Source organism: Hemitrygon akajei, chromosome 17, assembly GCF_048418815.1.
Source record: "Hemitrygon akajei chromosome 17, sHemAka1.3, whole genome shotgun sequence".
Taxonomy (NCBI): domain Eukaryota; kingdom Metazoa; phylum Chordata; class Chondrichthyes; order Myliobatiformes; family Dasyatidae; genus Hemitrygon; species Hemitrygon akajei.
In genome coordinates this window covers 26,441,436-26,463,939 of record NC_133140.1, presented here as the reverse complement: position 1 = coordinate 26,463,939, position 22,504 = coordinate 26,441,436, and the positions used below count along the sequence as shown (strand labels likewise).

General features: G+C 47.9%; 1 protein-coding gene across 2 annotated transcripts in view; it reads left to right on the top strand.

Annotated features, from left to right (window-relative positions):
- Positions 1-22,504, top strand: part of LOC140740550 (receptor-interacting serine/threonine-protein kinase 4-like) — a 41,131-nt gene that overhangs the window by 10,346 nt on the left and 8,281 nt on the right. For both annotated transcript variants that reach the window (XM_073069803.1, XM_073069802.1), the window contains exons 3-10: positions 1,933-2,081; positions 4,221-4,270; positions 5,184-5,342; positions 6,017-6,093; positions 12,293-12,365; positions 17,748-17,786; positions 19,116-19,154; positions 22,399-22,437. In XM_073069803.1, coding sequence (XP_072925904.1) covers positions 1,933-2,081; positions 4,221-4,270; positions 5,184-5,342; positions 6,017-6,093; positions 12,293-12,365; positions 17,748-17,786; positions 19,116-19,154; positions 22,399-22,437 — 625 coding nt within the window. The remainder of the gene's footprint in view (positions 1-1,932; positions 2,082-4,220; positions 4,271-5,183; positions 5,343-6,016; positions 6,094-12,292; positions 12,366-17,747; positions 17,787-19,115; positions 19,155-22,398; positions 22,438-22,504) is intronic.

Sequence of the window (22,504 nt, the reverse complement as noted above, 5' to 3'; positions counted from 1 at the left end):
CACCCCGATCCCCTCACACCCCGATCCCCTCACACACCGATCCCCTCACACCCTGATCCCCTCACACCCTGATCCCCTCACACCGATCCCCTCACACCCCGAACACCTCACACCCTGAACCCCACACACCCTGATCCCCTCACATCCTGATCCCCTCACACCCCGATCCCCTCACACCCCGATCCCCTCACACCCTGAACCCCTCACACCCTGAACCCCTCACACCCTGATCCCCTCACACCCTGATCCCCTCACACTCTGATCCCCTCACATCCTGATCCCCTCACACCCTGAACCCCTCACACCCTGATCCCCTCACACCCTGATCCCCTCACACCCTGATCCCCTCACACCCTGAACCCCTCACATCCTGATCCCCTCACACCCTGAACCCCTCACACCCTCATCCCCTCACACCCTGAACCCCTCACACCGATCCCCTCACACCGATCCCCTCACACCCCGATCCCCTCACACCCCGATCCCCTCACACCCCCGATCCCCTCACACCCCGAACCCCTCACACCCCGAACCCCTCACACCCCGAACCCCTCACACCCCGAACACCTCACACCCTGATCCCCTCACACCCCGATCCCTTCACACCCTGAACCCCTCACACCCTGAACCCCTCACACCCCGATCCCCTCACACCCCGATCCCCTCACACCCTGATCCCCTCACACCCTGATCCCCTCATACCCCGATCCCCTCACACCCCGATCCCCTCACACCCCGATCCCCTCACACCCTGAACCCCTCACACCCTCATCCCCTCACACCCTGAACCCCTCACACCCTGATCCCCTCACACCCTGATCCCCTCACACCCCGATCCCCTCACACCCCGATCCCCTCACACCCCGATCCCTTCACACCCTGAACCCCTCACACCCTGATCCCCTCACATCCTGATCCCCTAACACCCTGAACCCCAACATTCTGTACCCTAACACCCTGATCCCTGCTCCCTGCACCCTGAAGCCTGAATACCGACATGTAATCCTAAACTCAATCGTTAGTTGCATGCTATTGCTCATTTCTAAGCTTCAAACTCTAGAAATGAACCAATAAACCTGCCTCAGCTGCTAACTCTAAACCTGGAGCCTCCTGTCCTGCTGAATTCTTCTGGCATCTTTGGTGCTTATTTCTGATTTCCAGTATCGGCAGCTTTACATTTTCTTATACAGGAACCTACAACTGATCACAGGTACATAACTGACGCAGAACCTGGAGCAACGAACAACCTGCTGGTGGGGCTCAATGAGTCAGGCAGCATCTGTGGAGGAAAAGGAACTGGTTGATATTCAGCTCCTGATTCAGAGTTTTGATGTGAAACATCAACAATTCCTTAACACTGGAAAGTCTGCAGATGTTGAAAATCCAAACGCAACACGCACATAATGTTGGAGGAACTCAGCAAGTCAGGCAGCATCTATGGAAATGAATAGATAGCTGATGTTTTGTGCCGAGACCCTTCTTCAAGACGGAAAAGGAAGGGGGAAGATGCCAAAATAAGAAGTTGGAGGGGGGAGGGGAAGGCGGCTAGCTGGAAGGTGATAGGTGGTCAGGTGTGTGGGAAAGGTCAAGGGCTGGAGAGGAAGGAATCTGATAGGAGAGGAGAGTGGACCATAGGAGAAAGGGAAGGAGGAGGGGGCCGGGGGGAAATAATAGGCAGGTGAGAAGGGGGTGAAAGGTCAGAGTGGGGAATAGAGGAAGGTGGGTGGGGAATACTATTACCCCCACAGATGCTGCTCGACCTGCTGTGTTCCTCCGTCTGTGCTGTGGCAACAGTTACATAAACTTGCTCAATCTCTTCTGAATTTTTTTTCACCAAGTTAGGCGTCTGGAGGCCTGTACAATAAGAAAAAGGCCCACTCTTGACTTTTCTTTTCAAATCTTATGTCTTGCAATTCCCCTTTTCTTGCCCAGGTCTGTGATTTTGGTCTGGCAAACTGGCGAAAGCTGACAAGTCAGAATAGCAGCGACTCCAGCAAAATTCACGGTACCCTTAGTTACATGCCACCTGAATGCTTCAAGGACATCAATTCTAGGAAAAGCAGAAAGTTCGATGTGTACAGGTGAGTGAGTAAATGGCAAAGATGATGGTTGTGACGTTCATTTTCAGCATATCTCCAGAACTCCCCTTGGCTCATAATTCAGGTTAGTTTAAATAACTTGGAAATGCAAATGGAAAATCTTCCTAGTCATCTTCCTCCATCTTCTCCAGAACCAACCAATTCACTTTCCAACTGTTCTCAAACCCCATCCCTAAGACTGTGAGCTGGACCATTGGGATTAGCCGCATTGTTTATGTTTTATTTCACGGTAACAGGCCCTTCTGGCCAAATGAATCTGTGCTGCCCAATTGCACGCATGTTAATCAACCTACCCGCATGTCTTTGGACTGTGGGAGGAAATCGGAGCACCCAGAGGAAACCCACGTGGTCCCGGGAGAACGTACAGACCTGTTACGGATAGCAACAGGAATTGGACATGGGTTGCTGAGACTGCAGTAACAAATGGTAACTGTTACACTACTGTGCCATCCAACATCACAAAGAGTATCAGCACTATACGATGCTGGAGTGTGGTCACTGCTAACTAGTTGTGACCCGCTCTTGGTGGCTTGAAAGGCCAAAGCTAATTTCATAAATTGATGTCACTAGAAGAGAATTTAGGCTCAATTCAGAGGTGTCTGGAGTGGGCTACTTGCCCCATTCTGATCTGACCACCGTCAGGATGGTTGTTAGAGGGGATGAAGGAAAATATCTTCAGACCCTCAACAAAATGGCTAGCCTTTTGACTGGTTAATGAGAGCAAACACTGCAGGTAATAAATTAACTCAGTTAATATAATCTGCAGGGTTCTTTGTTCTCAAAATTGAAGATGCCAATTAATAGAACTGTGCCGAACATGTACTTACATTAGAAATTATCTAGGGTTACCCATAGCCCTCTATTTTTCTAAGCTTCATGTACCTATCCAGGAGCCTCTTAAAGGTCCCTATTGTATCTGCCCCCACCACAATTGCCAGTAACCCATTCCATGCACTCACCACTCTCTGCATAAAAAACTTACCTCTGATATCCCCTCTGTACCTACTTCCAAGCTCCTTAAAGCTATTTGCCAGAGCCTCAGCAATCTCCTCCCTCGCCTCCCACAGTAGCCTGGGGTACATCTCGTCCGGTCCTGGTGACTTATGCAACTTGATGCTTTCCAAAAGCTCCAGCACATCTTCTTTCTTAATATCTACATGCTCGAGATTTTCAGTCTGCTGTAAGTCATCACTACAATCACCAAGATCCTTTTCCACAGTGAATACTGGAGCAAAGTATTCATTAAGTACCTCTGCTATATCCCCCGGTTCCATACATACTTTTCCACTATCACACTTGATTGGTCCTATTCTCTCACATCTTATCCTCTTGCTCTTCACATACTTGTAGAAAAGCCTTGGAGTTTTTCTTAATCCTGCTCACCAAGGCCTTCTCATGGCCCCTTCTGGCTCTCCTAATTTCACTCTTAAACTCCTTCCTGCTAGCCTTATAATTTTCTAGATCTCTATCATTACCTAGTTTTTTGAAACTTTAGTAAGCTTTTCTTCTTGACTAGATTTTCAACAGCCTTTGTACACCATGGTTACTGTAACCTACCAACTTTTCCCTGTCTCATTGGAACGTATCTATGCAGAACACCACGCAAATTATCCCAGGACATTTGCCACATTTCTTCCATACATTTCCCTGAGAACATCTGTTCCCAACTTAAGCTTCCAAGTTCCTGCCCAATAGCATCATATTTCCCATTACTCCAATTAAACGCTTTCCTAACTTGTCTGTTCCTATCCCTCTCCAATGCTATGGTAAAGGAGATAGAATTGTGATCACTATCTCCAAAATGCTCTTCCACTGAGAGACCTGACACCTGACCAGGTTCATTTCCCAATGCCAGATCAAGTACAGCCTCTCCTCTTGTAAGCTTATCTACATATTGTGTCAGGAAACCTTCCTGAACACACTTAACAAACTCTACCCCATCTAAACCCCTTGCTCTAGGGAGATGCCAATCAATATTGGGGAAATTAAAATCTCCAAGCATGAAAACCCTGTTATTATTACACCTTTGTAGAATCTGTCTCCCTATCTACTCCTCGATGTCCCTGTTAGTATTGGGTGGTCTATAAATGTTTTGATCATTTTCTGTTTCTAATTTCACAGCTATGGAATTGTTATCTGGGAGATACTAACATGCAAGAAACCTTATAACCGTAAGTATGACTGTAACTGCTTTATATACACTAAATGCAGAGAATCCTCGAAATCCTGAGCATATCAGTCAGCATATGTGGAAGGTGAAACAGAGTTAATATTTCAGTCAAAGACCTTTGTCAGATTACATTTTAATCCCATTAAGTACAGCCTGGAGAAAAGATGGTTTGAAGCAACTACAGTGTTTTGGATTATTAAAAATTAACAGAACCCTGTACTGAAGGGTTTTATATTATTATCTTTCATCTATTTACATCATGTTTTTAATGTTTCCTTGCTCTTTAGTGTTCCGCCCTAACTGACAGCACCCTTCTTGGAACTGATCATTAATGGATCTCCACTGTTTCTCTGGGTGGTTGATGAGATGTGCTTGTTCTAGTCGGTACTCTGAAGGCTCTGGGAGCCAGCATGTACCCTTAGGATCATGTTAAGCTTTGACCTATCTGCCATCATCCACATCCTTGCATGTGTAAGATTTGCACAAATTGGCTTGGGGGTGGAATGAAACACTGAGAGAGATGTTTACAGTAAAATTTCAAAATCCAGCACCTCTGGGACTTTGGTGGTGCTGGATGTGCAGATTTTCTGTCCTATTGGATGATATTCCTGGTTAAGACCCCAGCGCTTTCCCGGAAGGGGAGTTAAAGGGAGCAGCGAATAGTTTCAGCATACATATGTCAATGTGTGTGGTGTTCTTGACACCTGACCCCTGTTCAGACTTCCAGATTTGGCTGCACATTCCTCCTACACTCTGCACTCCCAACTCACACCGGGACCAAATCTTGAGTCAGCTGTCAAACCACTGGAATTTCCTGACAAGTGGATATTGGATTATTGGAGTTTTCCCTGTGTTACTTAAGCCACCCATCTCCCTATTTGGCACATTGAATGAAGTTATTTTCATTTCTTTAGATGCTGTAAACTCTGAGCATATAAAACTGTGTGTGAGCAAAGGAGACAGACCTGACCTGAGGGACATCCCTGAGGATATTCTGAGATCTTGTGAGAGACACATCAACCTGATGAAAAAGTGTTGGCTTCCAGATCCTGATGATCGGCCTCCCTTTTCAGGTACTTTTGGAATTGGATTTGTCGGGTGTGGCGCCTTAGTCTGCATGCCATCCACACGAATCATTCCAAACCTACAGTACATCTCCTGAGCTAGTGGGATGTGGTATATAGCGTTGTATTTACAGAGGGCATGCAGTGCAAGTAGACGAGTCACGTCCAAGGCCAAGTCAGTGTAGGCACAGGGATGTACTGGGGCTAGTATCAGTGTCCCATACATCATAAGATATAGCGTATCATGAGGGATGTATATTTAACACTAGCCCTAACACTAAGGCAGAATAATAGTTTGGCACAAACTAGCTGGTCTGAAGGGCCTATTTCTGTACTGTAATGTTCTATGACTGTATAAGCACCTTTCTTTAACACCGCCCGTAAAGATGATCCCTTGTGTTAACAGTGCTAGTGAGTCTCTTTGTTGGTTTGTGTTACAGACTCGGACTCTCCAACCACACCTTCAGACATTAGAGACAAGGAGGGTGTAATAGTTATCAGGACTGGGTAGGAATGGTTCAGAGGGGTGGTGTTGGAACAGGGAGGGGTGTGGGAATGGTCTGGGGGTGGGGACAGATGGGGAGTGGGTTTTGGTCTAGAAACAAGCAGGCACTTGGTTTCCGTGGCTGGGTGGAAACTGTGCCACCTGGTGACTCTGTTTAATGTCTGCTCTTTCCTCCCAGAGTGTGTCCACAGTCTCGAGGAAGAACCACAGAGTGAGGCGGAACTCCGAATGGCAGTGCAGGCCCTGGCTCAGCAGGTACAGTTTCCCAGTCAGGCAATTGCTTGGGAGAGAGAATGTGTGTGTGTGTGTGTGTGAGAGAGAGTGTGTGTGTGCGTGAGAGAGTGTGTGTGTGTGAGTGTGTGTGTGAGTGTGTGTGTGTGTGTGTGTGTGTGTGTGTGTGTGTGTGTAAGGGTGTGTGTGTGTGTGAGAGAGAGAGTGTGTGTGTGTGTAAGGTTGTGTGTGTGTGTGTGTGTGAGAGAGAGAGTGTGTGTGTGCGTGAGAGAGTGTGTGTGTGTGAGTGTGTGTGTGTGTGTGTAAGGGTGTGTGTGTGTGAGAGAGTGTGTGTGTGTGTGTGTGTGTGTGTGTGTGTGTGAATGTGTGTGTGTGTGAGTGTGTGTATGATTGTGTGTGTGCATGTGTTCATGTGTATGTGAGTGGGTGTGAGTGTGTGCCGCTGTAGAACAGCAGAACACATGGGGAAAGGAGAGTGCAGTGGTATAACTAGTAGAGCCACGTCCTCATAACCCATCTCCACTCCTGCTGTCCGTGTGGAGTTTACACCTTCTCAAAGTAGCCACACAGGTTTCCTCAAATCCCAGAGACGGACAACGTGGTAGGTTAATTGTCCCTGGTGAGTGAATGAGTTTAGTACTGACCGCTGCCAGTAGATTACCCTTTATGGTAATGGTCGCCAACCTTTTTAAGCCCAAGATCCCCCACCTCGGCCCTAGTGAAAGGCAAGATCGACCTACTAAATGGTTTAGACACACGCATGCGCACTGGGCAGAAGGGACCGGAAGCAGTCTCTCTCTGCAGCTGGCTTTCGGTAAATCGGTTTTACTTGTTTTAATAATGCTCACATTACAACACCTTTAATTCTATGTTTCATTATTTAATTTTATTTCAACACGAAAAGTAACTGAATAAAAATTGACTCTTGTACTCAGTGTGATGACTGGGGCTGAATACTTTCTGCTAGTTCACTGAAATTTGGCTCATAACTACAGACAGCCAGTCTGAGACAGTCTGTGAGGTGTCTGTCAGTAAGACAGCTCCTGTACTTAGATTTAATAATTTTCATCTGTTGCAGCACAGCGCCCTCGCAAACCTCCTGACAGACTGAGTATTTGAATGGACAGTTTCCTTTGTTAGACTGAATGTTGAATCTGTCACGTTTTTCAGGTGTTTTCTATTGGTAAACTGTTACTGAGACACTAGTGTAAGTTTCAGGGGTACACAAGCTAATGACACCACTGTTCTTTTACATTTGGGGAATGTTGGAATTTAAAGGGGGAGAAGTGTTGTAATGTGAGCATTATCAGACATCCCACCCTGCAAGAACTCATTTCAGGGAGGTAGCACCATCAATTTGCGGGAGACTCCCGGGAGAGGTGGGATGTCTGCAGTAGAGTGGCTCCTTAGCAGCTAGCCAGCTAGTTTAAATAACATTAGCTATGATAATGAATGACTGACACCTGTTAAACTTACATCAACATATTTTTTACAATTTAACCCACCATGGGCAATAGAACCATAGAACATTACAGCACAGAAACAGGCCTTTTGGCCCTTCTTGGCTGTGCCAAACCATTTTTCTGCCTAGTCCCGCTGACCTGCACCTGGCCCATATCCCTCCATACACCTCTCATCCATGAAAAGTCACTGTTGCAAACAGTGCAGCGAGCAACACTGTCATTATTTTTTACCTCTATTAGGCAGGGCTACACTTTAGTGTAGTCTGGGATGAAGTACGTTCTATATTTTCTTTTTTCTTGGAACACTCTGCCATGGTGTGTGTTCTCTCTCCGCCTCTCCCTCTTTCTCGCTCTCTCTCTCTCTCTCTCTTTCTCTCCCTCGCTCTCCCTCTCCCTCTCGCGCTCTCTCTGTCTCGCTCTCTCTTTCTCTCTCTTGCTCTCTCTCCCCCTCTCGTGCTCTCTCGCTCTCTCTCTCTCTCTCTCTCTCTCTCTCTCTCTCTCTCTCTCTTTCTCACTCCCTCTCTCTCTCTCTTTCTGTCTGTCTCTCTCTCAAACAAATCGATTTCCGGGATATTGTATATAATTTGCGGGCGTCAGGGAGCCGCTATCCATTTCCGGGAGGGGTGGGATGTCTGCATTATAGAGATAGGTTGATGCCGATTAGGATAATGGTGGTGTAGTGGTATTCCTGCTGCGGAGATTTTTTTTTTAGGAAGAGGTTGTTTCTGGGTTGTGGGGTTTTACTTCCGGTCTTTTCTGCCCGGTGCGCATTTTTCATTCTTCTCTGGGATCTACTGGGGAAGTCTCAAAGATCGACCGGTCAATCGCGATCGACTGGTTGGCGACCACTACTTTATGGTTCAGGCATTTCTAAAGCCTTTCCACGTTGACTGTCCTGCTAAGCACCGGGTAACTCCCGACCTTTGTAATCATCGCATCTTTGCACACTCAGAGAGAAGGCTGCTGTTGGACAGGGAGACCTGAGCCATATGGGGAAAGGTTGAATAGGCTAGGTCTTCATTCCCTGGGGCGTGAGATATGAGGGGTACAGGGAGGCTAAGTGCAAGCAGGCTTTTTCCACTGAGCTCGGACAAGAGGTTAAGGGTGAAAGGTGAAATGTTTAAGGATAACATGAGGGGTAACTTCTTCACTCAAAGGCTGTGGAACAAGCTGCCAGTGGAAGTGGTGGGAGCAGGTTTGATTTCAACATTGAAGAGAAGCTTGGATGAGTACATGGATGGGAGAGGTATGGAGGGTTATGGTGCAGGTGTGGGTTGGTGGAACCAGCAGAATGATAGGTCAGTACAGAATAGATGGGCTGAAGGGCCTGTTTCTCTGCTGTAGTGCTCTATGACTCCATGTTTATGTATTTCTCACTGTGCCTCAGCTTTACTGGGTATGGTCCAAGCATGGAGACACTTTTAACTCTCATCCATCTTCTCTTGATTCAGCTTTGCTCACTGAGGCACCGTTACAGTCCAACTGTTGTCTCCTCCTTGAACATTGTAATATTTATTTTGTTACAGTTTTCTGTGACCTTAATCCCTGTATCTCTAACTGCTCCCAGCTCCACTTCCAATTTAAAACCACCTGCATTGCCCAAATGAACCAATTTGTCAAATCATTGGTTTCAGTCCGGTTTAAGTGGAATCCATCCCAATGGAATTATTCATGGTGGGACCTATAATCTATTGAATAGAAGATAAACTCAGTGTGTGTTCAGACTGTATGTTCATTTGCTCCCGCTGTTGTAGCCCATCCACTTCATGGTATGATGGGTGGTGCATTCAGAGATGCTCTTCTGCACACCACTGTTGTAACACAGTGTCATTTGAGTTAATGTTGCATTCCGGCCAGCTTGAAACAGTCTGGCTACTTTTGTCTGACCTCTCTCATTAACAAGATGCTTTTGCCCACAGACCTGCTGCTCACTGTATGCTTTTTTGCACCTTTTTATTGTAAACTCCGGAGCAGGCGGTTGCCAACCTGGGGTCCACAGACCTCTTGGTTAACGGTATTGGTCCATGGGATAAAATAGGTTGGGAACCCCTGGTCTAGAGACTGTTGTGCATGAAAATCCCAGCAGATCAGCAGTATCTGAGATTACTCAAACTACCCCATCTGGCGCCAACAATCATTGCACAGTCAAAGTCACTTAGATCACATTTTTTCCCCATTCTGAACAACAACTGAACCCCGTGGCCATATCTGCATGCTTTTATACATTGAGTTGCTGCCACGTGATTGGCTGATGAGATATTTGCATTAACCAGCAGGTGTACTTAATAAAGTGGCCACAGAGTATGTATGATTGTGTATCTACTATATGTAACATACATCAGCATGGCAAAGCAAATAGTTTATTTGCAACTGGTAAATTTCCGCATATGTTTTACTTAAGATAAAATCAGAAAATACTGGAAATATTCATCCGTCCAGGCAGAATCTGTGGAAGGGCAAACACGAGGCTAAACTGTTTCAATCTTTGTCTTAGCAGAACGGGGGGTGGTGATCTTACAAGATCCTGAAGGGATGTGGTGGGGGAGAAGCTGAGAAGCTTTCACTATAGGGAATGTCTCAATAAAAGGGTCATAATTAAAGGATAACAGTAGATCAATACAGTCCATTCGGCCCACAACATTATACTGACCTATATAAGCCTGCTTCACACTCAGTCCAATGCATTTTTCCGTCACAGTTCATAACCCTCCATTTTCATTACGTCCGTGTGCCTACCTCAGAGTCCCTGGGCAGCTTACTTAAAACAGGGATGTGTCAAAATTTGTTTTTACAGAGGATGGTGAACATTTGTAATTTTCTATCCGTGAGTTCATTAGAAGAATTTAAGGCGAGGTTAGAAAACATTTGAGCGATCAGGGGTTGATGAAGAGGAGCTGAGGCCAACATCGATCATACCGAATGACAGGACAGAGTTGAGGGGCCCAGTGGCCAACTTCCGCTCTTAATTATTTTGTGTTCTTTGGGAAGAGAAACAGAGTTAACGTTCTCGGTCTGTGACCCTGACAACCTGAGACTCTGTCCACAGTTACTGCCTGGCTTGCTGAGTTATCCCAGGATTCTCTGGTTTTATTCGGAATTCCAGCATCTGCAGTCTTTTTCAATTTTCATTTGAACTTAGCCTCATGGGGCGGGGGTGGTTTGTCCCCTTCACTGGATACAAGAGTTGTCATTTACAAACCTTTTCCTGCACGAGCCTGATATAACATTCCAGCCGGTCACTTGGAGCTGTTGGGAGGATTACTAGGAAGGCCCAGCAGGAGGAGTAGGAGGTGATGGAAATCCAGACTGAGCTCAGATGCAACTAAAACCACCATCTCAGTGACACTTTCACTCAGTTTCTCTGTGGAATGAAGACAGGAAGCTGACCCTTTATCCTGGAATTGGGTGGTAATATGGTTCCCTCCCAGCTAGGCAGTTCACCTGGTGCACAGACGTTTGAGCTTGGAGCAAGGTTGGGCTGAGGGTCACTTAGCATGCCTTGTCACTCAAAGCAATCATTGCTAATGTGATTGTAACTTCAAATTAATATTCCCACCCGCTCTCAGCGACTTTTCACCCCTGCCATCAAGAACCTACTTCCCTCTGCCTTAGAAAGATATCCAGTATCTTGCTTCCACTGCCCTTTGAGGAAGAGAAATTCCAAAACTCATGATCCTCTGTGTTAAACGTGCAAGACTTTATTTTTAAACAGTTACACCTTTTCCCCAACTCTGAATGCATAAACAGAAACATCCTCTCCACATCCCCCCCTCTCAAGTCCTTTCAGGATCTTAAGTGTTTCACTCAAGTCTCCTTAACTCTTCCGAAGACAACTGTCCGTTCTGGGAATGGTGTCCTGTACCTCCAGAGCACCCGGTCACTTTGCTGTGACTACCCGTTCAGAATGAATGGGGAAGGGTGATAACCCAGGTTCAGAGGGTACTGAAGACATGGGAGGCAATGGAATTGGAATTGGTTTATTATTGTCGCATACTGAGATGCAGTGAAAAGTTTATCTTGCGCACTGTCCATTGCACAGTGCGTTGAGGTAGTATCAAGTAAAACAATAGCAATATAGAATAAAGTGCAACAGTTACAAAGGAAATACAGTTTGGGAAAGGGAAGGGTGCAAGGCCACTGCAGAGTGGATTGTGAGATCAAGAGGCCATCTTATCATTAAAGAGTGGTGTAGAAGCTGTCCTTGAGCTTGGTGGCACGTACTTTCGGGTATTTGTATTTTCTGCTCGATGGGAGAGGGGAAAATACCCAGAGTCCAGGGTGGCTGGGTCTTCGGCTACATGACTGAGGGGAGGTCGGTTTCTGTGGTGGGCTGAACCGAGTCTACGATGCTGCAGTTTCTTGCAGTCAAGTGGAGAGCAGTTACCGTGCCAAGCCGTGATACATTCAGATGGAATGTGCCCAGAGGGAGCCAGATGCCCAGGTGAAGTCTCAAGGCCCATTGAGTACCAAGAGAGGAGAGGAGAAGTTGGGTTTGGAAAGTTTTCCAGCAGGGAAGAGGGATTCCAGAGGGAAATCTTCGAAGTGTGGGGCAGGAACAAACTAGAGTGACAAACTGTGGCAACTTAGTCTGAATTTCACACCGTGAGGGAGGAGGGGTTGGGAAGCTAGTGAATTCAGCACTAAATACTATCACAAGAATTGCAGATGATGGAAATCCGAACCACATCCACAAAGGATGAGCTGCCCTGGATTGCCTCTTTATCTTCTGACCCTGTGTGATTTTGCTTTTCTCTGTGCAGGAAACCACTTGTGTAGACAGAGCCGGGGTTATGAGCAGTGGAGGTGATGTGAATGACAGCGTCAGCCTCTGTGGTAATTGTGAATTGGTGCTTCTTTCCTAGACTCTGACAGAAGAGCAAGATTTTTGTTCTAGTCTGGAGTTTCTTATCAACTTTTCCACATGCCAGAGGTTAACTTTTGTCTCAACCATAGAACAGCACCACACCTTACAGGCCCTTCGGCCCACAATGTTATGCTGTGCTTTTAGCTTCCTCCAAGATCAATCTAACCCTTCCCTTCCACATAACCCTCCATTTGCTTTCATTCTTGAGTCTGTCTAAGAGTTTCTTAAATCTCCCCAATGTATCGCACTCTGCCACCACCTCAGAAGGTCAATCCCTGTACCCGCCACTCTCTGTGTAAAAGACCCACCTCTGACTTAGCTCCAATCACCTTAAAATGATGCCCCCTTGTATTATCCATTTCTGCCCTGGTGTGGCTGCCCACTCCATCTATGCCTTTCAGCATTTATACACCTTTACCACTTACCCTCCTTTGTTCCAAGGAGAAAAGCCTTTGCCCGCTCAGCCTGTCCTCAGAAACATGCTTTCTAACCCAGGAAGTATCCTAGTAAACCTCCTCCGAGCCATCTCCAAAGCTTCCGTGTCCTTCCTATAATGAGGTGATCAGAACTGAACACTGTAAGGTCTAAGCAGAATATTATAGAGCTGCAACATTATCTTGTGGCTTGTGAATTCAATCCCAAAGCATGAAGGACAGCACATGCCATCTCTGCTTGCACGGCAATATTTAAGGGATCTATGGACATGGACCCTAAGATCCCTCTGTTCCTCCACACAGATCAGATTCCTGCCATTGACCCTGCACTCTGCCTTTACGTTTGACCTTAAGTGAATCAATTCATACTTTTCTAATTGAACTCCATCTGCCACTTCTTAGCCTAGCTCTGCATCCTACAACAACCTTCTACACTATTCAAAACACCAGTAACATTTGTGCCACCTGCAAACTTACTAACGCACCCTTCCACTTCCTTATCCAAGTCATTTATCAAAATCGCAAAGAGCAAATCCCCATGGAACACTGATGGTCACTGAATAAGCTCTATCTGCTACCATTCTCTGACTTTCCTGGTCAAACCAGTTCCGAGTTCACACAGCCAAGTTTCCCTGGACCCATGCCTCCTGACTTTTGGTACAAGCCTACCATGGAGAACTTTATTAAATACCTTTCCAAAATCTATATACACTATTTCCGCTGTTCTACCTTCATCAATGTGTTTTGTCACTTCTCCAAATAACTCATTCAGGCTTGTGAAGCACAACTTGTCCCTCACAAAGCCACCAATGCTTGTAAATCCTGTTTCTAAGGATCCTCTCCGCTGACCTGAGATTCGCTGGTCTATAATTCCAAGGATTATTCCTTTGACCTTTCTTGAACAAAAATGTAGCATTTGCAACCTTCCAACTTTCTGGTACTAATGGCCAGAGAGGACAGCAAAGGTCTTCACCAAAGTTGCAGAAACCTTTTCTTTTGCTTCCTGTAGTAACCAGGGGCATATCCTATCTGGTCTTATCTACCCTAATGTTTTGCAAAAGTTCCAATGCACTCGCTTTCTTAATGTCAACATGTTCCAGCATATCAGCCTATTTTATGCTGTCCTGCCATGCACCAAGGTCTCTTTCACTGGTGAATACTGAAATAAAGTATTCATTAAGGACATCCCCTACCTCCTCTGACACCAGACACCTTTCCTCTTTTAAACTGATTGGTCCTACCCTGAACTCCAATCATCGTGTTCTTCACATACCTGAAGGGGCTTTCCTTAATCCTACTCACCAAGGCCTTCTCATGTCTTTGCGCAGTTCTCGGCACCGCCACCAGATGGCATTGCAGACTATAGTTCACTGTGGTGACCAACTCTCCGAGACACACGAGGAAATCTGCAGATGCTGGGAATTCAAACAACAACACTCACAAAATGCTGGTGGAACACAGCAGGCCAGGCAGCATCCATAGGGAGAAGCGCTGTCGACGTTTCGGGCCGAGACCCTTCGTCAGGACTAGCCGAAAAGAAAGATAGTAAGAGATTTGCAAGTAGGAGGGTGAGGGGGAAATGTGAAATGATAGGAGAAGACCGGAGGGGGTGGGATGAAGCTAAGAGCTGGAAAGGTGATTGGCAAAAGGGATACAGAGCTGGAGAAGGGAAAGGATCATGGGATGGGAGGCCTCAGGAGAAAGAAAGGGGGAGGGAGCACCAGAGGGAGATGGAGAACAGGCAGAGAGATGGGCAGAGAGAGAAAGAAAAAAACAAACAACTAAATATGTCAAGGATGGGGTAAGAAGGGGAGGAGGGGCATTAACGGAAGTGAGAGAAGTCAATGTTCATGCCATCAGTTTGGAGGCTACCCAGCCGGTATATAAAGTGTTGTTTCTCCAACCTGAGTGTGGCTTCATCTTGACAGTAGAGGAGGCCATGGATAGACATATCAGAATGGGAATGGGACGTGGAATTGAAATGTGTGGCCACTGGGAGATCCTGCTTTCTTTGGCGGACAGAGCGTAGGTGTTCAGCGAAACGGTCTCCCAGTCTGCGTAGGGTCTCACCAATATATAAAAGGCCACACCGGGAGCACCGGACACAGTATACCACACACACCAGCCGACTCACAGGTGAAGTGTCGCCTCACCTGGAAGGACTGTCTGGGGCCCTGAATGGTGGTGAGGGAGGAAGTGTAAGGGCAGGTGTAGCACTTGTTCTGCTTACAAGGATAAGTGCCAGGAGGGAAATCGGTGGGAAAGAATGTGGGGGATGAATGAACAAGGGAGTCGCTTAGGGAGCAATCCCTGTGGATAGCATAAAGGGGGGTGAGGGAAAGATGTGCTTGGTAGTGGGATCCAGTTGGAGGTGGTGGAAGTTACGGAGAATTATACGTTGGACCCAGAGGCTGGTGGGGCGGTAGGTGAGGACAAGGGGAACCCTATCCCGAGTGGGGTGGTGGGCGGATGGGGTGAGGGCAGATGTGCGGGAAATGGGAGAGATGCGTTTGAGAGCAGAGTTGATGGTGGAAGAAGGGAAGCCCCTTTGTTTAAAAAAGGAAGACATCTCCTTCGTCCTGGAATGAAAAGCTTCATCCTGAGAGCAGATGCGGCAGAGATGGAGGGATTGTGAGAAGGGAATAGCATTTTTGCAAGAGACAGGGTGGGAAGAGGAATAGTCCAGGTAGCTGTGAGAGTCTGTAAGCTTATAGTAGACATCAGTGGATAGGCTGTCTCTGGAGATGGAGACAGAAAGATCAAGTAGATATCAGTGGATATAGTAGATATCAGTGGATAGGCCGTCTCCGGAGATGGAGACAGAAAGATGCCACCAACCTCATAGTTCCCACCCCCCGCACTTCCCGTTTCTACCTCCTACCCAAGATCCACAAACCTGCCTGTCCAGGTAGACCCATTGTCTCGGCTTTCTCCTGCCCCACTGAATTCATTTCTGCATACCTCGACACTGTCTTATCCCCCCTCGTTCAATCCCTTCCTACCTATATTCATGACACTTCTCACGCTTTGAATTTTTTCAATGATTTTAAGTTTCCTGGCCCCCACCGCCTTATTTTCACCATGGACGTCCAGTCCCCATATACCTCCATCCCCCACCCGGACGGTCTCAAAGCTCTCTGCTTCTTTTTGGATTTCAGACCTAACCAATTCCCCTCAACCACCACTCTCCTCTGTCTAGCAGAATTAGTTCTTACTCTCAATAATTTCTCCTTCGGCTCCTCCCACTTCCTTCAAACTAAAGGTGTGGCATGGGCACCCGTGTGGGTCCCAGCTATGCCTGCCTTTTTGTTGGCTTTGTGGAACGGTCCATGTTCCGAGCTATATGGGTATCCGTCCCCCTGTTTTCCTTCGCTACATCGACGACTGCATTGGTGCTGCCTCCTGCACACATGCTGAGGTCGTTGACTTCATTAACTGCCTCCAACTTTCACCCTGCCCTCAAATTTACCTGGTCCATTTCCGACACCTCCCTCCCCTTTCTTGATCTTTCTCTCTCCATCTCCAGAGACAGCCTATCTACTGATGTCTACTATAAGCCTACAGACTCTCACAGCTACCTGGACTATTCCTCTTCCCACCCTATCTCTTGCAAAAATGCCATCCCCTTCTCACAATTCCTCCATCTCCGCTGCATCTGCTCTCAGGATGAGGCTTTTCATTCCAGGATGAAGGAGATGTCTTCCTTTTTTAAACAAAGGGGCTTCCCTTCTTCCACCATCAACTCTGCTCTCAAACGCATCTCTCCCATTTCCCGCACATCTGCCCTCACCCCATCCGCCCACCACCCCACTCTGGATAGGGTTCCCCTTGTCCTCACCTACCACCCCACCAGCCTCCTGATCCAACGTATAATTCTCAGTAACTTCCGCCACCTCCAACGGGATGCCACTACCAAGCACATCTTTCCCTCCCCTCCTCTTTCTTCTTTCCGCAGGGATCGCTCCCTACGCGACTCCCTTGTCCATTTGTCCCCCCCCAACCCTTCCCACCGATCTCCCTCCTGGCACTTACCCTTGCAAGCAGAACAAGTGCTATACCTGCCCTTACACTTCCTCCCTCACCACCATTCAGGGCCCCAGACAGTCCTTCCAGGTGAGGCGACACTTCACCTGTGAGTCGGCTGGTGTGGTATACTGTGTCCGGTGCTCCCGGTGTGGCCTTTTATATATTGGTGAGACCCGATGCAGACTGGAGACCGTTTCGCTGTCCGCCAGAGAAAGCAGGATCTCCCAGTGGCCACACATTTTAATTCCACGTCCCATTCCCATTCTGATATGTCTATCCATGGCCTCCTCTACTGTCAAGATGAAGCCACACTCAGGTTGGAGGAACAACACTTTATATACCAGCTGGGTAGCCTCCAACCTGATGGCCTGAACATTGACTTCTCTAACTTCCGTTAATTCCCCTCCTCCCCTTTTTACCCCATCCCTGATATATTTAGTTTTTTTTGTTTTTTTTCCCCTCCCTTTTTTTTCTTTCTCTCTATGCCCATCACTCTGCCTGTTCTCCATCTCCCTCTGGTGCTCCCCTCCCCCTTCCTTTCTCCCAAGGCCTCCCGTCTGATGATCCTTTCCCTTCTCCAGCTCTGTATCACTTTCGCCAATCACCTTTCCAGCTCTCAGCTTCATCCCACCCCCTCCGGTCTTCTCCTATCATTTTGCATTTTCCCCTCCCCTCCTACTTTCAAATCTCTTACTATCTTTCCTTTCGGTTAGTCCTGACGAAGGGTCTCGGCCCGAAACGTCGACAGTGCTTCTCCCTATAGATGCTGCCTGGCCTGCTGCGTTCCACCAGCATTTTGTGTGTGCTGCTCCGAGATACACAATTATTTCTGCTCAGTGTTCTTGCTACGTTATTCCCAGCTGATTGCTAATGGTTTCTTGTTTTGTTTAGAACCCGTTGAAGAACAGAATGAAAACTTCAACCTTGTCGGTGAGTCATCTGAACGGTGACACCTTCAGTGGTGGGAACTATTTCCCTGTTGGCTGCACTGATGCCACCTGGGGCCGAGGTGCTAGGAATCTGGAGAATGCCCCGTTTAAGTGTGAAGGAGATGGTAGTGGAGGTGCAAGTGATGGCCTACCATGGATCCTTGCCACATGGGATTGTGGTGTGGCCAGAGGTGGCGTCTTTGGACTCGAACTGTTGAGTCTGAATCCCCTCGTTCTCCTGACTGGCTTCCAGGAAGGGTAGGAGTGACCGGAGTTACTGCAGGTTTCCTCAGTAGGTGCTGAGAAAGCTATTCACAGTGAAGTTGCTTCTGTCACCGGTGAGTCTTGTGCCCTGTTACCGGAGGATTGGTGGGGCCACAAGGTGAACCTTGACCTTTAAATTCTGAAAATAGCCTCCCTCAAAAGAAAAACTCAGCTAATGAGCGGCTCTTTGGCCCTTCTCGGTTGTACCCTGTCAGCAAGGGGGACCATGAAAACTCCTCCTGAAATTCAGCTGCCCAGAAATCTTTGACTGTGCTACATATGGGGCCTGATGATCACAAGCTGTGATCCAAACTCAGGAGACACAATTCCACTGCACACTGGAGCTGTGTCTGTTCATCTCCCCCTTTTCAAACTTCCTCACTCTGACAACTCTCCTCACTCCTGCTGTTATCAGACTCTTGAACGAACTTGTTGTATGATAAGGTAGACTGGTGGCCTCACAATCTGCCTCTATTTATTGTACTTTGTTCTGCATTGTATTGCTTTACCTTTGTCTAGTTTAAAGCACTGTGTAATGATCTGATCTGTGTGAAGAGTATTTAAGACAAGCTTTTCAGGGTATCTGGGTACATGTGACAATAATAAACCAATTCCCATACCCACGTGGCCTCCAAAAGGCTTCTGCCAGGACTGGATGAGCAGGAAGCCATTCAAACCTCAACTCTTTCAGTGGAGAACCAGGACACCCAAGCTGCAGTCATCGACAGAGTACTCACCCTCTGGTCGTGTTGTCACTAAGGAGAGCAGATGGGGAGGTTCGGGCGAGTACATCCAGTGGTAAGTCCCAAAAGGGGACTGGGCATACTGTTCTAGGTAGAAGGAACAAGCAGTGGGGCTAATTAGAGATTCAGCGTGTAGGAGGAGGGAAAATGGGCTGAATAGGCTTCTCAGCTTTGCATCAGCTCCCTGTAACAAACTGCTAGGGCAGATGGGCTGAAAGGCCTGTTGCCATAACCTGACTATTCTGTGATGATGAGACTTACGACCCAGTAAAATGGGATCCACTCCTGATCTGTTCTTTCCGTGTCTTCCCATGTTTTTTCAGAGCCTGTTCCGGAATCCGTCTGGAAGGAAGGCGTGTCTGGTGAGTCTGTTGTGCTCCCTTTGTGCCCGTCTTCACCAGCCTGGATTCCAATCCCATGACATGGGGCAGAGGTGACATTAGAAGGGAAAAGATGAAATATGAAAGCAAGCTAGCAAATAATATCAAAGTGAATAGTAAAAGCTTTTTCAAGTATGTAAGAATTAAAAGAGAAATGAGAATGGATAGAGGACTACTAGAAAATGAGGCAGGAGAAATAATAATGGGGGAAAAGGAAGTGGCAGATGAACTAAATGAGTATTTTGCATCAGTCTTCACTGTGGAAGACACGAGCAGTGTGCCAGATGTTGTAGTGTGTGAAGGAAGAGAAGTGGGTGCAGTTATTATTACAAAGGAGCAGGTGCTCAAAAATCTGAAAGACCTAAAGGTACATAAGACTCTTGGAGCAGATGAACTGCACCCTAAGGTCCTGAAAGAGGTAACATTAGAGATTGCGGTGGCATTAGAAACGATCTTTCAGAAATCATTGGACATTGCCAGAGGACTGGAAAATTGCAAATGTCACTCCATTCTTTAAGAAAGGAGGAAGGCAACAGAAAGGAAATGATAGACCAGTTAGCCTGACCTCAGTGGCTGGGAAGATGTTAGAGTCAATTGTTAAGGATGAGGTGATGGAGTACTTGGTGACACAGGACAAGATAGTTACAAAGTCAGCATGGTTTCCTTCAGGGAAAATCCTGCCTGAAGAACCTGTTGGAATTCATTGAGGAGATTACAAGTAGGGTAGATAAAGGGGATGCAGAGGATGTTGTATTTTTGGACTTTCAGAAGGTTTTGACATATGAGGCTGCTTACCAAGTTAAGAGCCTGTGACATTACAGGTAAGTTACTAAGATGGATAGAGCATTGGCTGATTGGAAGACGGCAGTGAGTGGGAATAAAAGGATCCTTTTCTGGTTGGCTGCCAGTGACTGGTGGTGTCCTGCAAGGATCAGTGTTGGGACCACTTTTTTTTATGCTGTATATAAATGATTTAGATGTTGGAAGAGATGGCTTTGTTGGCAACTTTGCAGATGATACGAAGATTGGTGGAGGGGCAGGTAGTGTTGAGGAAACAGGTAGGATGCAGAAGGACTTAGACAGATTCAGAGAATGGGCAAGAAAGTGGAAAATGAAATACAATGTTGGAAAATGCATGGTCATGCACCATTTATTAGAAATAAATTAGAAATGTACTGACTATTTCCAAAACGGGGAGAAAATCCAGGAATCTGAGATGCAGTGGGACTTGGGAGTGCTTGTGCAGAACACTGTAAAGGTTAACTTGGAGGTTGAGTCGATGGTGAGGAAGGCAAATGCCATGTTAGCATTCATTTTAAAAGGTCTAGAATAGCAGAGCAGCGATGTGATGCTGAGGCTTTATAAGGCACTGGTGAGGCCTCACCTTGAGTACATGAACAGTTTTGGGCTCCTCATCCTGGAAGAGATGTGCTGGCATTGGAGAGGCCCCAGAGGAGGTTCACAAGGATAACCCCAGGAATAAAAGGGTTATCATACGAGGAATGTTTGAGGGCTCTGGGTCTGAGGAGAAACAGATCGATCAGGAGAGGAGGGTGTGGGGACACAGATCGAGCAGGAGAGGAGGGTGTGGGGAACAGATGGAGGAGGAGAGGAGGGTGTGGGGAAGGAGATGGAGGGGGAGAGGCGGGTGTGGGGAACAGATCGAGGAGGAGAGGAGGGTGTGGGGAACAGATTGAGGAGGAGAGGAGGGTGTGGGGAACAGATCGAGGGGGAGAGGAGGGTGTGGGGAACAGATGGAGGAGGAGAGGAGGGTGTGGGGAACAGATCGAGGAGGAGAGGAGGGTGTGAGGGAACAGATCGAGGAGAGGAAGGTGTGGGGGAACAGATCGAGGAGGAGAGGAGGGTGTGGGGAACAGATCGAGGAGGAGAGGAGGGTGTGGGGAACAGATCAAGCAGGAGAGGAGGCTGTGGGGAACAGATCGAGGGGGAGAGGAGGGTGTGGGGAACAGATCGAGGAGGAGAGGAGGGTGTGAGGGAACAGATCGAGGAGAGGAGGGTGTGGGGAACAGATCGGGGAGAGGAGGGTGTGAGGGAACATATCGAGGAGAGGAGGGTGTGGGGAACAGATCGAGGAGAGGAGGGTGTGAGGGAACAGATCGAGGAGAGGAGGGTGTGGGGAACAGATCGAGGAGAGGAGGGTGTGAGGGAACAGATCGAGGAGAGGAGGGCGTGAGGGAACAGATCGAGGAGAGGAGGGTGTGGGGGAACAGATCAAGGAGGAGAGGAGGGTGTGGGGAACAGATCGAGGGGGAGAGGAGGGTGTGAGGGAACAGATCAAGGAGGACAGGAGGGTGTGAGGGAACAGATCGAGGAGAGGAGGGTGTGGGGGAACAGATCGAGGAGGAGAGGGTGTGGGGAACAGATCGAGGAGAGGAGGGTGTGAGGGAACAGATCGAGGAGAGGAGGGTGTGGGGAATAGATCGAGGAGAGGAGGGTGTGAGGGAACAGATCGAGGAGAGGAGGGTGTGGGGAACAGATCGAGGAGGAGAGGAGGGTGTGGGGAACAGATCGAGGGGGATAGGAGGGTGTGAGGGAACAGATCGAGGAGAGAAGGGTGTGGGGGAACAGATCGAGGAGGAGAGGAGGGTGTGGGGAACAGATCGAGGAGGAGAGGAGGGTGTGGGGAACAGATCGAGGGGGAGAGGAGGGTGTGAGGGAACAGATCGAGGAGGACAGGAGGGTGTGAGGGAACAGATCGAGGAGAGGAGGGTGTGGGGGAACAGATCGAGGAGGAGAGGATGGTGTGGGGAACAGATCGAGAAGGAGAGGAGGGTGTGGGGAACAGATCGAGGGGGAGAGGAGGGTGTGGGGAACAGATCGAGGAGGAGATGAGGGTGTGAGGGAACAAATCGAGGAGAGGAGGGTGTGGGGAAAACGATGGAGGAGGAGAGGAGGATGTAGAGAGGGAGATGGAGGGGGAGAGGCGGGTGTGGGGAACTGATCGAGGGAGAGAGGGTGTGGGGAACGTGAGGAGAGTGGAGAGGTTTGAGACTGGGGGGCTGTGGAAGTGAGGTGGTTGGAGAGGAGGAATGTAGAGATAGAGAATGGAGATCATTGGGAAGAGGAGAGGAGTCAGAAAGTGAGGATTTGAGGGCTGATGATGGGGAGGGGTGGGGAAGGAAGGAAGGGGTTGGGATGTGTTGGAGAGGCAGCAGTGTACATTACAATCCGTTACAATCCAATGTTCATTTCTCTGTCTCTGCAGAAATATCACGGGATGTCAGCCAGGATAAAGTTGTAAAGTGTGAGTATTTGTGGCATTTGGGATGTTAAAACCATCGGCAGTAGGACCCCTCCCATCGTGTCTGTCC